Raw genomic sequence first — 12,832 nt, forward strand, 5'->3', positions numbered from 1 at the left:
TAAGGACTTGGGTCTTTTCTGTAACCTAAGAGAATTTGTCTTTCTTGACTGGGGTAAGAGACATGCTTAAAAATTCCTTAGCAAAGGAAAGCTGTAGGACTGGCTCTTAAGCTATTCATTGCATCATCCATGTTCTTTTTTCGTCTACTGTCCAACCCCAAACACTGCCTCTTGTAGTTGGTGTGGCTGAATTACTATGCTTCATAGAAACAAAATAATAGTGATTTAATTATCTGATATCTATTAGGTAATTTTTAGAACCATGGAATAATGTAAGCCAGTAGGGACGTCTGGAGGTCGCGTACACCATCCCTCTGCTCAAAGCAGGATGAGCTCTGGAGTTGTCTCAGTTTTGCTCAGGGCCTCGTCTAGCTATGTTCTCAGTACCTACAAGGATGGAGAAGCCATAGTTTATCTGAGCCCTTGTTCACATGGTTGGCCACCCTCACTGTGGAATATTTTCCCTATATGTAACAGAAATATTTCTTGTTAAAATGTGTCTGTTCGCCCTCAGTCCTTACCTGTGAAAAGCCTGACTCCAGCTTCTCTGTAACTTCCCTTTAGGTAGTTTCAGCCTGTCCATCTGTCTGTTTTCTCATTTGGCATATTTCTCAGATTCAGTCCTGCCTGCTCCTGCTCCGAGTGCTGTAAAGCTGTAGGACCTCTGCAGTCAATCTTATAACAAGGGGAGGGGAACACAGCAAACATCTCCCTAAGGAAGCAGCGAGACAGAGTTCTTAAGTAGTGCCACCATAGACACCCATCAGCTGTACGCCCAGCACCCCAGCCCCCTCTGAGGTGGTTAACCTGTGGAGCTAACATCTTCAGCATGGTCTTTGCCTCTGGCCAGAGGAAAACTCACTTTGCAAGTGACTGCCCAACAAGCAGGAGCTGGGCTGTTGATCCACGTGCAGCTCGTCACCAGCCCAGGGCGAGAGCTCAGAACTGGGGAGTCTTTCGTCATTGCAAACCCCACGATCCATCCAAATAACGCCATCGTACGACAGAGGCAGTCCCTGAGAGGTGGGATGGATGAGAAACGTTATGTTGTGTTTCTTTTTATTCCCTTAAAAAAACCCCCACAATCATACTCTTAATTTCAATAATGCCTTGTCATACATTAGGATGGCATGTGTGTTGCCCTTTCTGCTGCAACATGGCTAGCTTCTTTGAGGGCTCATTTCTAAAGCTTCTTCAACTTGTCTTTCACATTCTCCTGTTTCCTTGGTGATTTGTCTGGCCTCATCAGCGTCTTGTTACTAATGCATATTTGCTCAGCTGGGAAGTCACTTTCTCATTATTCAAGCCCGCCATGTGCTGGCCATTTGTGATATGAAATCTCGTCTGTCTTTAAAGACAGAGAAAAACACACTTCCAGAAGATGCGTGGAAGTACTGGGAGAGGGATTTGTATTTTTATTTTGCAGTTGGTTGTGTACCTGAGATTTCGTTTTGATTCGTTATTTCTTTTCCTTCTACCTAAGGAGGATTCTGAAAAGAAATATTTACCGTCCTTCCCCTCTGTATTTGTGAATAGCTTCTAAGAATTTTCAAACACTTATTTTCCTAGCTGTTTTTTTGTCCTTTTCCATTTGGCAAACTCTAGCTTCTTTTTTTTTCTATAAAATAAAGTTAGAAAAGCCACAGCAAGGTTTTGCTTGGGGAAAAAAAAATAATCTCAGGAATTGCTAGCGTAAGTGAGTGTTTTAATTTTTAGGTGAGCTCTGCAGTCCTTTCAATGCCTGTGATTTGGTACTTTTTAGATCTCTGATTCTAGTGTAGTTTGGGGGAAAGGGCTGCACTTTTGCACAAGAGAGAGCTGCTTCACGGAGTTTCTGTTTAGTGTGCAAGCCTTGGTTTCATGGGGACTGAAAAAAGTAGCCTTGGTTGGGTTACAGCCTGCCTATTAGAGGCGTGTAAGTTTTGCCTTCATTTTAGGCACCTAGTGAATCAGGTCTCGCGGTTTTTCCTCTACAGGGACATATTCTCTATAGGTAGTAAGTGGAGAGTAATATGCTGCCCCCAAACATTATATGGATAGGAGAATTCGGTTTGCCTGAGTTCACTAGGTGTCAGAGGTGGCCATTCAACTGAGTTGGTTCAGTAAGACGATCCCTCTTTGACTGATGTGCCTCCTTCCCATGGCTGAACAGGCCGGGGATGCTGAAACCGCCTGCGCAACCTGTGATCAAAGTCAGCGCTGCCACCTCAGAGGTGTCCGTTTGTCTGCTCTTCTTTATTCCCCTTTCTTTAAGGTCTTTGTAACCTTTTCGTACTTCATTTCAAGCAGCTGTTGAGAAAACCGTAACCAAAATAGCAAGGGTAGGACCATTCAGCAGCATAACTGCTAAACTTGTGGCAAATGCTGGTTTTTCTTTTTCATTATTCTGTCAGCCTTACAGTATCTTAAGTGCAGCCTCAGGCCCTGTGGTCTCTTCTGATCTGCCTCCCTTTTCTTAGCGCGCTAAGTTGATGGTTTCATGCTGGGAACCGCGCTTTCCTTTGGAGACCTTTCTCTGTCCTGCTAGGCTCGGCGTGTGACCACGCTTGCAGATATGTCCGTAATTTATATTTAAATGTACACATGTAACACTGTTCTTTTGGGGAGCAACGAAGAACCGTGGGCAGGGAGGAGGAGAGGAAAGAGAAGGAGTGTTTCGTGGCTGCACAGTGGTACACTACAGCAAGCTATTACTTTCCCTTTAGGGCTTCTCGTATATTTTGAGGCACTGTGTGTTCGGTTGTTAGCATTCTTGGCCACACTGGCACCGCGTTGTACACAGTTTGGGTAATTCAGCTGGCTTCAATAATGCCATCTATGTTTACTGTTTCAGAAGCTGCGAAGACTGGCTTAAGATGGTAATTTTCTGTCTGCGCTTTTGAGATCTGCGCAATATGGGCGGCGCTGAACTGTCTCTGACAGAGACTCAGCACCGGAGGTGGGAATGGGTGAAAAAAAACCAAAATAAAACACACACCCCCTTCCCCACCCCCACCCCCCCGACGTATAAAGAAATTAGCTACCTGCTTATGTGCAGGGAGGATTTGGTCCTCGTGAATGAAGGAAGCTTAACACTGGAGAGTGCTATTTACCATTTCTGTACAGAGCAGCTCCAGAGCTGGCACTGGAAACAAGCACGCCTTGCATTTTTTTGTCTAAAATGCATTGATTGGTCTCTGGAGAGACAACCTGTAGGTTAATTATTTCTCCTTTCCTGTCTCCTCTCTGGAAATGCCAGTAAGAGGACATCAGTGATGTCTACCAGTCTGATCTAGACCTACTACACGGCTTTATCCCTTAGGGTCAACCTGGCAGCCATGGTGACAAATGGTTTTGCTTGCACGTAGACCAGCTGAGCTTCCAGACTGGTGCTGAGGGAGCTCTACCATGTGCAGGTGTCTCTCTCCAGGATCCTCAGAGCTGCCATGAGCACCGTAAGATGCTTTTCGGCTTCCTGACACTGGGCTTCTGTCTCAGGGAAAAGACCCTTGCATAACTTGCAGGGGACCCTCAGAGACCCAAAGAATTGCACACTGAGGACCACTGGGAGGCAACAGAAGAATCAGCCAGGTATTTCCTGGCTGTGTAACCAAGAAGTCACTCCTTGGCCCGAGGACGCTGGGGATCTGCTGTCTGAATGCCATAGCTGTGCCACAAAGTTGGGGGCATCAGGGCTTAAAGGAAATGGCCAGAGAAGTTAGACAAGATTGAAGGAAGGGACACTTTGACAGCTGTGCTGGCAGTAGCTCTGAGACAAGTCAGCAGGATATAAGGGGTGGGAAGCGGGGTAGCAAAAGCTGGGTGGGTGGGCATGAGGGAAAGCTCCGGCAGAAATGCTGGATGAGATGGCAAAGTAGGTGGAACAATATCAGACAGCACAAACATTAAAACCAAGACCAATTTTTTTTTATTTTAACTGATTGTGGTGTGTGCTTGCAAGCAATCCGAAGGGCAGAAGAAATATCTATAGGATCAATTTTTAATAAGCACATTTATGTGAAAAACAAAATAACTTTGAATAATTAAATACCATCCTCTTGGCATCATTCATTACGTTTTTTACGGAGAGGCTGTCTGTTAATAAGCAGGCATGACAGCAGTCCCTGTTATGAAACTTGCCTCGTTCCTGCCAGTGTAAGATCCTCTTCCCATTTGCTTCTAATTTTGCCAAACATCACGTGTTTGTCCTGAAATTTTTTAGGCTGTTCGTCTGCTTAGGCTGATATTTTTTTTCAGTCAAAGCTATTTCTTCCTTTTCCAAAATGAGACTAGAAGGGAAAAAATATGCCGTTTGGCAGGGATAACTCCTTGTTACAACTTCCTGGTGGCGGCATCAACCGCTCAGGAAAAAGAAATCTCAGAACCCGACCCAGGCAAAATGAGCAGGTTCTGCAGCTTTTAGAGATAAGTATGAGGGAGAGAAAAAGAAAGAAGGTTAAACCTCTAAGGAATGGCTACAAGGTTGAAACAATTCTGACATCTTTGGGGGTCAAATGGGAAGGTCCCAGTTCTGTGAAAGAAAAACCTTTTGTGTGAGTGGGAATATGGCACCTCGGTTACAGATACTCTGCTTTCCACCCCCGTGAAAAAAAAGACCCTTTTGCTGTCTTTGGAAATCGGAGCCTTTGCACACACAGTAAGCCTGCAGTAGTTGACAGTTTAACCATTAAGACTGCTGGAAGGTTTTATCTCCTACCAAGTGCTTTGCAGCTCATACCACGACCAGAATGCACGCTCTGTTACCCCGAGGAGATTGAGCATGTTGTATGTTTTCCTGGGATGCCTGTTCCTGGCTGGTCCAGAGCCAAATACGTGCCCTCAGAGAGTGTCTTCTACACCGCTTCCTCCCATGGTCGGACAGTTTTGGAAAAATTGCTTCAAACACAAAATGGAAAAAGTCAGGATCAAAGGAAGAGGGATATAATTAGGCTAAATCACCGTGGGAGATCACAGTGGGAGATGTCAAAATAAAACGGTGGAAGTTTGTGAGCTGATCTGCGGTTTGTAGAACTTGGCCATGGGAGAATCATGTGGAGAGGGTGGGTGGGATGGGGAAGGAGATTTCAGTTCTGGTGTAAGTATAACAGGTTCAACCCATGAGTGAAATTTGATTTCCCATTTGTAACAGTCATTCAGTAGCAAAAAGGCTTTCCAGGGGCAGAGATGGACTGAAAACTCACTTGTCTTCCAGATGGGAGTTTATATTGTTCATAAGGATGGACTCTAGGGTTTCTCCCAGAAGCTGGAGTAAAATCTCTGAAGCAGGATGAAGGTGCAGTCTGGATGGTGGTGATGTTCTCCTTGTATACACGTGGCTATTCACTTCCTTCAGAGGCTGTGGAGCAAGCAAAACCTTTTGTGAGGTCTTCCTCAGACTCCCTAGTACTTGTAGCACTGCACTGAGACAATGACAATAATCACAATCCCATCCTTCAAGGTTTCAGCTGATTGCCTGGTGACAAAAAGAGGGCTTCCCCCCCTAGTACATAGTTGGCTAGATGAATTCCTGACTTTGTGTGAAGATCATTTTGTTCACTTTGGCTCCTACCTTTGAATCATCAGAGGTTGGCATACTGGTGAGACTTAACTGCTCAGAGATGACTGAGATAGGGGGTACAGACTCCTTTCTCTTAAAAACCCTTGCCATGTTCAGGTGTGTAAGGTCAAACAGGTTGCAGATGGGAAGGAGAGGACATTTCACCAGCCCCTATATAGGTGACGCATCTGCTTACCAAACCTCAGGTGTCTCAGCTAGTGACCCTTGAAAGGGCTTATGCTGTCTTTCTGGTGTCTTGTACGCTCTGCTTCTCTTCCAAGGATTGGAGTCTCTTCTTTCTAAATTGCAGACATCAGCTAGAGCTATCCTGGGTGAAACTTAATGGTCTGTAATAATAGGAGGTTACACAAGGTGACCAAATGGTCCCTTCTGAGCTAAAAAGTTATGAAATCATAGAATCATAGAATCATAGAATCATAGGGTTGGAAGGGACCTCTGGAGATCATCTAGTCCAACCCCCCTGCCAGAGCAGGGTCACCTAGAGCAGGTCACACAGGAACGCGTCCAGGTGGGTTTTGAATGTCTCCAGAGTTGGAGACTCCACCACCTCTCTGGGCAGCCTGTGCCAGTGCTCTGCCACCCTCAGGGTAAAGAAGTTCCTCCTCATGTTTAGGTGGAACTTCCTATGCTCAAGTTTGTGCCCATTGCCTCTTGTCCTGTCCCCGGGCACCACTGAAAAGAGCCTGGCCCCATCCTCCTGACACCCACCCTTTAGGTATTTATAAGTGTTGATAAGATAAGTGTTGGTAAGTGTTGAAATGCCTGGAAAGCTGTAACTGTGCTAAGGACCTGCATGGGTATCAGTGTGTGATATATGACAATATACACAAATTCAGCACATCTTCAGAAAATGTAGAGACCAGTACCCAACAGGCAAGGTGAACACAGGCAATCCATCCCTGGTGAGGAAATGCCAAAACAGAGCTTCCCACACAAAAGCTGGTTGGGCGGGAGCCTCAGTGGAACAGACCTTGTTATTTCACTGTATGTAAAATCTTGAGATTTGAAGTGCTCTTGTGCTGTGGTAGAGTGAATCCACATACCCGAATGTCTCTTGAAGGCTCCCGGGGAGCAGTCCAGGTGGCAAGATCCATCAGAAAGCTAACCCAGCTGGACCGTAAAGTGTGTGAGATATAATCAGACATATACCCACATGTATTTTCACTTCAGTAGCTGAATTAATCCATCATACTGGTGTTCACTTACAGCAGAAACACACTACCAATAACTCCATCAGTCCCTGCAATGTCATCTGTTTCCAAGCAGCTCTGAAAACAATACTGGCGCCAAGTGCTTTGATGCCTGGGACTTCCAGAGTGGTGGAACAAGGCCAGAGACTATTTCTAGGTTTGCTATCTATAACTTACCGAGATGCTGAACAACTGCAACGTTGGTCTTAGTCAGAGTTACCAGTCCTCAGCACAAGCATAAACTAAGCTTTAGACTCTTAGACACATGGTTAGATCAGTAATGCAAGTTAGTAAAGGAATTCTTTGTTTAAGTAGTCCTTAAAAAAGAGTGTGCTTACAAGCAATATGTTGCCCCAGCAAATCATAGTTTCCTTTCTTGATCACTAAGGGAAAGCACCGTAAACCCCTTTTTAATCTTGTTTGTCTCCTCTTGCTCTTCAGCAGTGTCTAACATTCATCACATCGATACAAAAATATATAATTATTTCAGAATCAACTAAATCTACTGACCTGCTCTTGATAGTCACAATAAATCTATGCAGAACCTAAAGCTAGCCAAGACCAGGGGACATGGGCTTTTAAAGATGTCCCTACATCCCGGAATTCTCTTCATAAAAATAGGTTTTGGTCATAGCTTTTTGTTTTGACAGTTCAGATCAGCAGTCTTGCTGGCTGACATATTGATTGTAGGGCGTCAGTCTTCCTGATCTAATAAAATATCACAGCACAAGGGGGAAAAAAAGGAAAGCTTTTCTCTTCTTGGCAACTCGATGTGAAAGCTTTCCAGAATATTGCATTGCATAGAATGAAAATGGCTGTGGGCCAATGACTAATTATATTAAAGGGCTGTGCTTTTAAATTATTTATGTACCGTAGTGTTTACCCTAGTATTATTAAAACCACCGCATATACTTCTGGAAATAAGATTTTGGTTCAGATGAATGTGGCAGTCGCTCGGTGGGTGATATACTGTACCAGGAGTTTCTACTTTAACGTAACAAATAGCTTAACACACATTAACAGATGCGTTACTCGCGGAGCACTGCTGCAGAAGGAGATGCAGATGAAAATAGTTTACCTCTGGTCCATTTAGGCACAGCAGATTATGCAACAATAATAAACGTAGGAGCAGACTGCAAAGCACTGTTTGAAATGAGGATTTATCAAACTGAGGATTTAAAACCACTTTGGATCCCGACGATGCTAACCAGAAACTTCTTTTGTTTGCGCAGCAATTGCTGAGCATCCAGGAAGAATTAAATAACAAAAAATCCGAACTGGAGCAAGCCAAGGAAGAGCAAACACATACGCAAGCGATGCTTAAAGTCCTGCAGGAACAGGTGAGTGTCTCTGGCGGGAGAAAAATGCTGGCTTAGGCGTGCTGAGGGGACGGAGGACTCACGGCTTCACCTCCAAAATCCACAGGAGTCTGACCACAGACTGTGCCGTGAGCAAGACATAACCTTTTGTGGCCTGTGTGCCTGCTCTGATTAGCATTTGTGAACACAGCTGGAGCTAACACGGAGATGGAGAAAACAGAGTGAATATGGGCCCGTATTTGACACTATCCAATATTGAATTTCATGTGTTGAGCAACATTTCCACATATGTTATTCTACATGGATATCGGTGAAATGTGTTTTCACTCTGAATAAAAAAAAAAAATGACGTTGGGAGAGTTAAATATACCTGAAAAGCAAACATATTTGAAGCAGAACAGCTCTTTCTTTTAGGACTAGTATTGAAGAAAAAGAGCGTGGCATCTCCAGCGTTATTCATGCAGACACGAGTATACAAAAAACTTCATGATAATGGCATTTAAAGAGTGCCTATCAATGCAATTATTTAAGCAGTGAGAAGCAAACCTCTGTAAATCTGATTGTCATACCTTCTTTGATACTAAGGTGTTCTATGACACTGAGAAGTGTATTCGCTAGGATTGTTTTATAAGCGTGGTAAGATGGGTAGTTACGCAGCAAAAAGAAAACGTGGTGCTAAGCCTGTAAATCTGGAGAGGAAACGGTGCATTGTGTGCGAGCACGGTGTGCCCAAACGCGCGTTGGCTGTGTAGACCACGTGGCTTGGACACGCCAGAATCGCGGGCACAGTCTCTGGTTGGAAAATGTATTTTAATCCTTTCCAGATAAACTATGAACTAAAATATTTAGTGCCTGGGTTGAGTACTTGCAGTTTAAAGACTGCGGGATCTGAATTGCTCAGATGGCAGCGGTTCAAAACGGTGATGATTCTCATATTCAAGATTTTTCAGCATGTATGTCTGAATACATCTGCAGACAGATTTATACATTTAATGTACATATTGGGAAAAGTAAACCATGCTTATTTCAGATCTTTTTAACGTCATTATGAAAGCTGTGACATTGTGACACATTTAACATTTGTCTTTGAGCATATCTGGTGACAAATATATCTAGAAACTAACAACTTAGATTCTGGGAAAAATAAAGCTTTTGTGTTCAGATACATGTTCTTAGCACTTATGGTTACAGAGGTAGCCTTCTAAATGAGAGCTGATGCAAGACTATTACACAAAGCACTGTGAAGAAGAATGGATTTGGTGATGACAGAGTCTTTATAAGCACAGAATCCACCAGATCTACTGAGATAATTGCATCTCATTTCCATTTTTACATGGCATTCAAGGTATAGCATTATAAAATTCCTGAAAAAGAAAAAATGAAATTGCGTGACGTTATTTTACATCTTGGTAGCAATTAAATGCTGCAGAAATGTATGGGAAGATGTTACAATGCTAGGCTCCAGTAGGGACCACCAGGGCAGACTTTTGAATCTCTGCAGACTCCTACTAATTGTGAATCAAATGTGTGCTCATGCTAGGCAGGCAGATGAAACAGTGTCTGGAAGAAAGGCAGGATGGATCTGCATTTCTCTTGAGAATTAGCTCTGAAACACGCTTAAGGCCAAGACTGTAAGTAGCCAGAACTCCTGAGGAGCACCACAGCGTGCTTCTCCAACAACCCTGAACTGGTTCCAAAACTCTCCAGAACAGCAGAAGCCCTAGCAGTAATGACCCCCACTTGCCAAAGCTCACAGCTTTCCTTTACAAGCACCGCAGCTCATCTGTGTGTTTTATCCACAATGGGTATTGAAAATCATCAGGCAGAGTCAAGTAAATGCGAACATTTCTTTCAAAAATAAATAGCGCCGGGCTCCCGCCTGGATTCTATGGCTTGGTTTTGTGATACGTTTGCTAAAATCTGGTTTTTCATCTCAAGCTGGCAGAGGGATCCCGCCCTGCCTCACCACGGGCATGTTTGCCCGGAGAGGTGCAGCTGTGTCTGAGCACATCTGCTGGCTCAGCACATCTCGTGCTCATCCAGTCGCACCAACCCAGCCGCATCCAGGCTGGGACATCGTGCCGGGAGAGGTCCCGTTTTCTCCTGTATTGCGTTGCATTACAGTAGCCAAAAGGTTTCTGGATCAGATCTGGCCCGTGGCCACCAGTTCTGGTTGTCAGAGGGGTTCGTGCCCGCTGGTTTATGTCAGATCTACCCCGACCACGGCATTAGATGCATCAGACCCTTAGAACTCCGCAACCTTTCTCCCTTCCTTTCGGGTAGGCTCTTGCTTGTTACTGGCCGTAGTTCAGTGCGTTGCCTCAGCACGCGCTCTGCTGGTAACATCACGTTCTCCACCGACCTGAGATGGAGCCCCTTGCCTAGGGGGTAAGGCATGTCCTTTTATTCCAATATTGTGTGTTTTTCTGAGGTTCCTATTCCAACATTTCACTATTTAGGATGTGAGAGAATAATATAATTTAAATTTTAATTTAGAAAAAAACAATATTGGGAAAAAAGGGACTTTACCTCTTTAGCCTGTGGTAATGCAGTTGCATATTCTCTACCCACAAGTTTTCCACCATTATCTTCACCGGTTCACCTCCACCTCCTACAGAAGTGGTCCTAGTGTAGATGTGGATGCTAGCACCTTCGTGCCTGAGCTCTGGCATCCTTTTCAGAGCATGGCAGGCAATAAAAGAGATGGAAAGGCTCAAGCATCCTGTCTGCATTAGAGTTACGTTAACCAGTGGAGCAGTGTCAGGGCAGCGATGGTGGGAAACCATGATGGGATGAAAACCTGCCAGACCAGCATAGGCTAGGGGCTGAGCCCACCCTCCGTCAGACACACGTGTGGCTGATGAGGGAGTGGTACATCACCAGCAGAACGCATGCAGAGCGTTGCCCAAGAAGCCAGCAATCACCAAGGGGTGACGACACTTTATCAGCCTGGAAAAGGAAAGGCGAAAGGTAAATAATGAGCAGCACTCCCTGAGCGCTCAGGACACGGCATTAGCGTGCAGAGCAGTTTTACATACGCGAGCGTGCTCTCCTGACCTCATATTCAGATGGGTGATTCAGCTGAACTCAATCGGACTGCTCACGTGAGGTGAATTTCTATAACGAAGAGTTGGCAGAATCAGGGAACGGTCCCTTTTGGTTGCACCGCAATGCAGAAATACCTAACTTTGGTGCTTGGCTGGAAGCAGCCCTGTCGGATCGTTCCTACCAGCCGTCCTCACAGTGAGGTGGTTTCACAGGATGGTTATTTTTTCAGTGCAGGGAAAACATGTAGCATTCATTGGAAATGCACCACCCTGCTGTCAGTATAAATTGCAGACTTTTCGAGGCTATTGAAAGATGAGCATCGGTGAATTGAACCAGGACACCTGATGAGTTTGCAGTCCCCAGCTTTCCTTTGTACTGCCTTATCAGGGATTGCCACCCCCTTCCCTCGCCATCAGGACCAGTGTAGAGGCTTGAGCAGCAGTTCCTGAACTTGTGCAGCTTACAGCCCTGCATAATAAGGTGTGCAGAGACCATGGCCTTCATTGTCAGATTGGAAACTGTGAGAAGCTGGAAGCTGAATCACACGCAGCTTAGCTGTTGCTGCCAGGCGGCAAAAAGATGATGGAGGTAACCTATCTGCCCTAGGGTGGTAGTCTGCCAACGCTTCTGAGTCAGACACCTAACCGAAACATAAGTGTTCCATTTCACCTGGATTTTAGGATTGTTGTCATTCAGGATCGCAGCTGTATCATCAACAGTTGCATCAACCCCAGCTTCTTTGCCAAAAAAGAAGGAAAGCGAAGGAAAGTTCTGTTTACTGCTCCCCATTTCCCCCCACCCCAGAGATAACTTAAATTGGAATAACTTAATTCAGATACCTACTCTGAATGAAGTTAGAATAAAGGCACGACTTTTCAGAGATTTACCTAAAGAGTGAATGGTTCTGAGCACTTCATTTAAGTGTACAAACCTCCACAGCTTATAGGCTCAGGAGAGCTGCGGTGTCTGCTCCTTTCTGCCTTTGCTCAATCACAGGACGAATGACTACATATTTTACTGTGGCTCGAGACATGAGCTAGGACATGCCTTAAATCTCTTGGGAATGATTTTTACAATCCCCAGTCCTGGATTTTCACCAAAAAGCTAATTCAAGAGGATGAAAAAAAAAAAAAAAGTTTTGGTTTGGATCTTATATTAGGAACTGGCAATGTCTCCTCGGTTCTTCCTGCCACTGGTTAAATGAAAGAGCTGTTCTTCTCTTCACCACCTTTTCCGTCATACCCAAGAGCCATGTCAGTTATTTAGATGCCTCCTCAGGAAGGAAACGTAGAGTAGCACTTTGGCATCTTAAACAGTTCAAAATATGTCATTCAAAAGTAATCATTAGCAAAACACTATTTAGCTAGTGGCAACTTGCAGATATTGTAAAGTTTAAATTAATAGCAACAAGAATGGGAAATTAAATCGTTTATTATTCTTGAGAGCCAATTTTGTGCGCTTCTTATGTCTTGAAACTACTTTCTAATCTTATTATTTAAAAAATAATGACCCAGTCTTATTATTTTCTTGGGTTTTTTTGCCAACCTATCAAGCCTTAAGTATGTTGGTTTCAAAATGGTTTGAGCAAAAACTCATTAGAATTATATGCTCCATCTGTTTTTCTCATTGGAAGCTTTATAAAATGCTCCTTCAAATAAATCAAAGATAACTGCGTGAAATACTCAAGTAATGTGCTTGTTTTGTTGTGTTTTGTTTTG

General features: G+C 44.2%; 1 protein-coding gene across 6 annotated transcripts in view; it reads left to right on the plus strand.

Moving 5' to 3' along the window:
- Positions 1-12,832, plus strand: part of ENOX1 (ecto-NOX disulfide-thiol exchanger 1) — a 379,879-nt gene that overhangs the window by 342,163 nt on the left and 24,884 nt on the right. For all 6 annotated transcript variants that reach the window (XM_063334867.1, XM_063334896.1, XM_063334903.1 and 3 more), the window contains one exon: positions 7,980-8,087. In XM_063334867.1, coding sequence (XP_063190937.1) covers positions 7,980-8,087 — 108 coding nt within the window. The remainder of the gene's footprint in view (positions 1-7,979; positions 8,088-12,832) is intronic.

This window comes from Chroicocephalus ridibundus, chromosome 1, assembly GCF_963924245.1.
Source record: "Chroicocephalus ridibundus chromosome 1, bChrRid1.1, whole genome shotgun sequence".
In the NCBI taxonomy this organism is placed as follows: domain Eukaryota; kingdom Metazoa; phylum Chordata; class Aves; order Charadriiformes; family Laridae; genus Chroicocephalus; species Chroicocephalus ridibundus.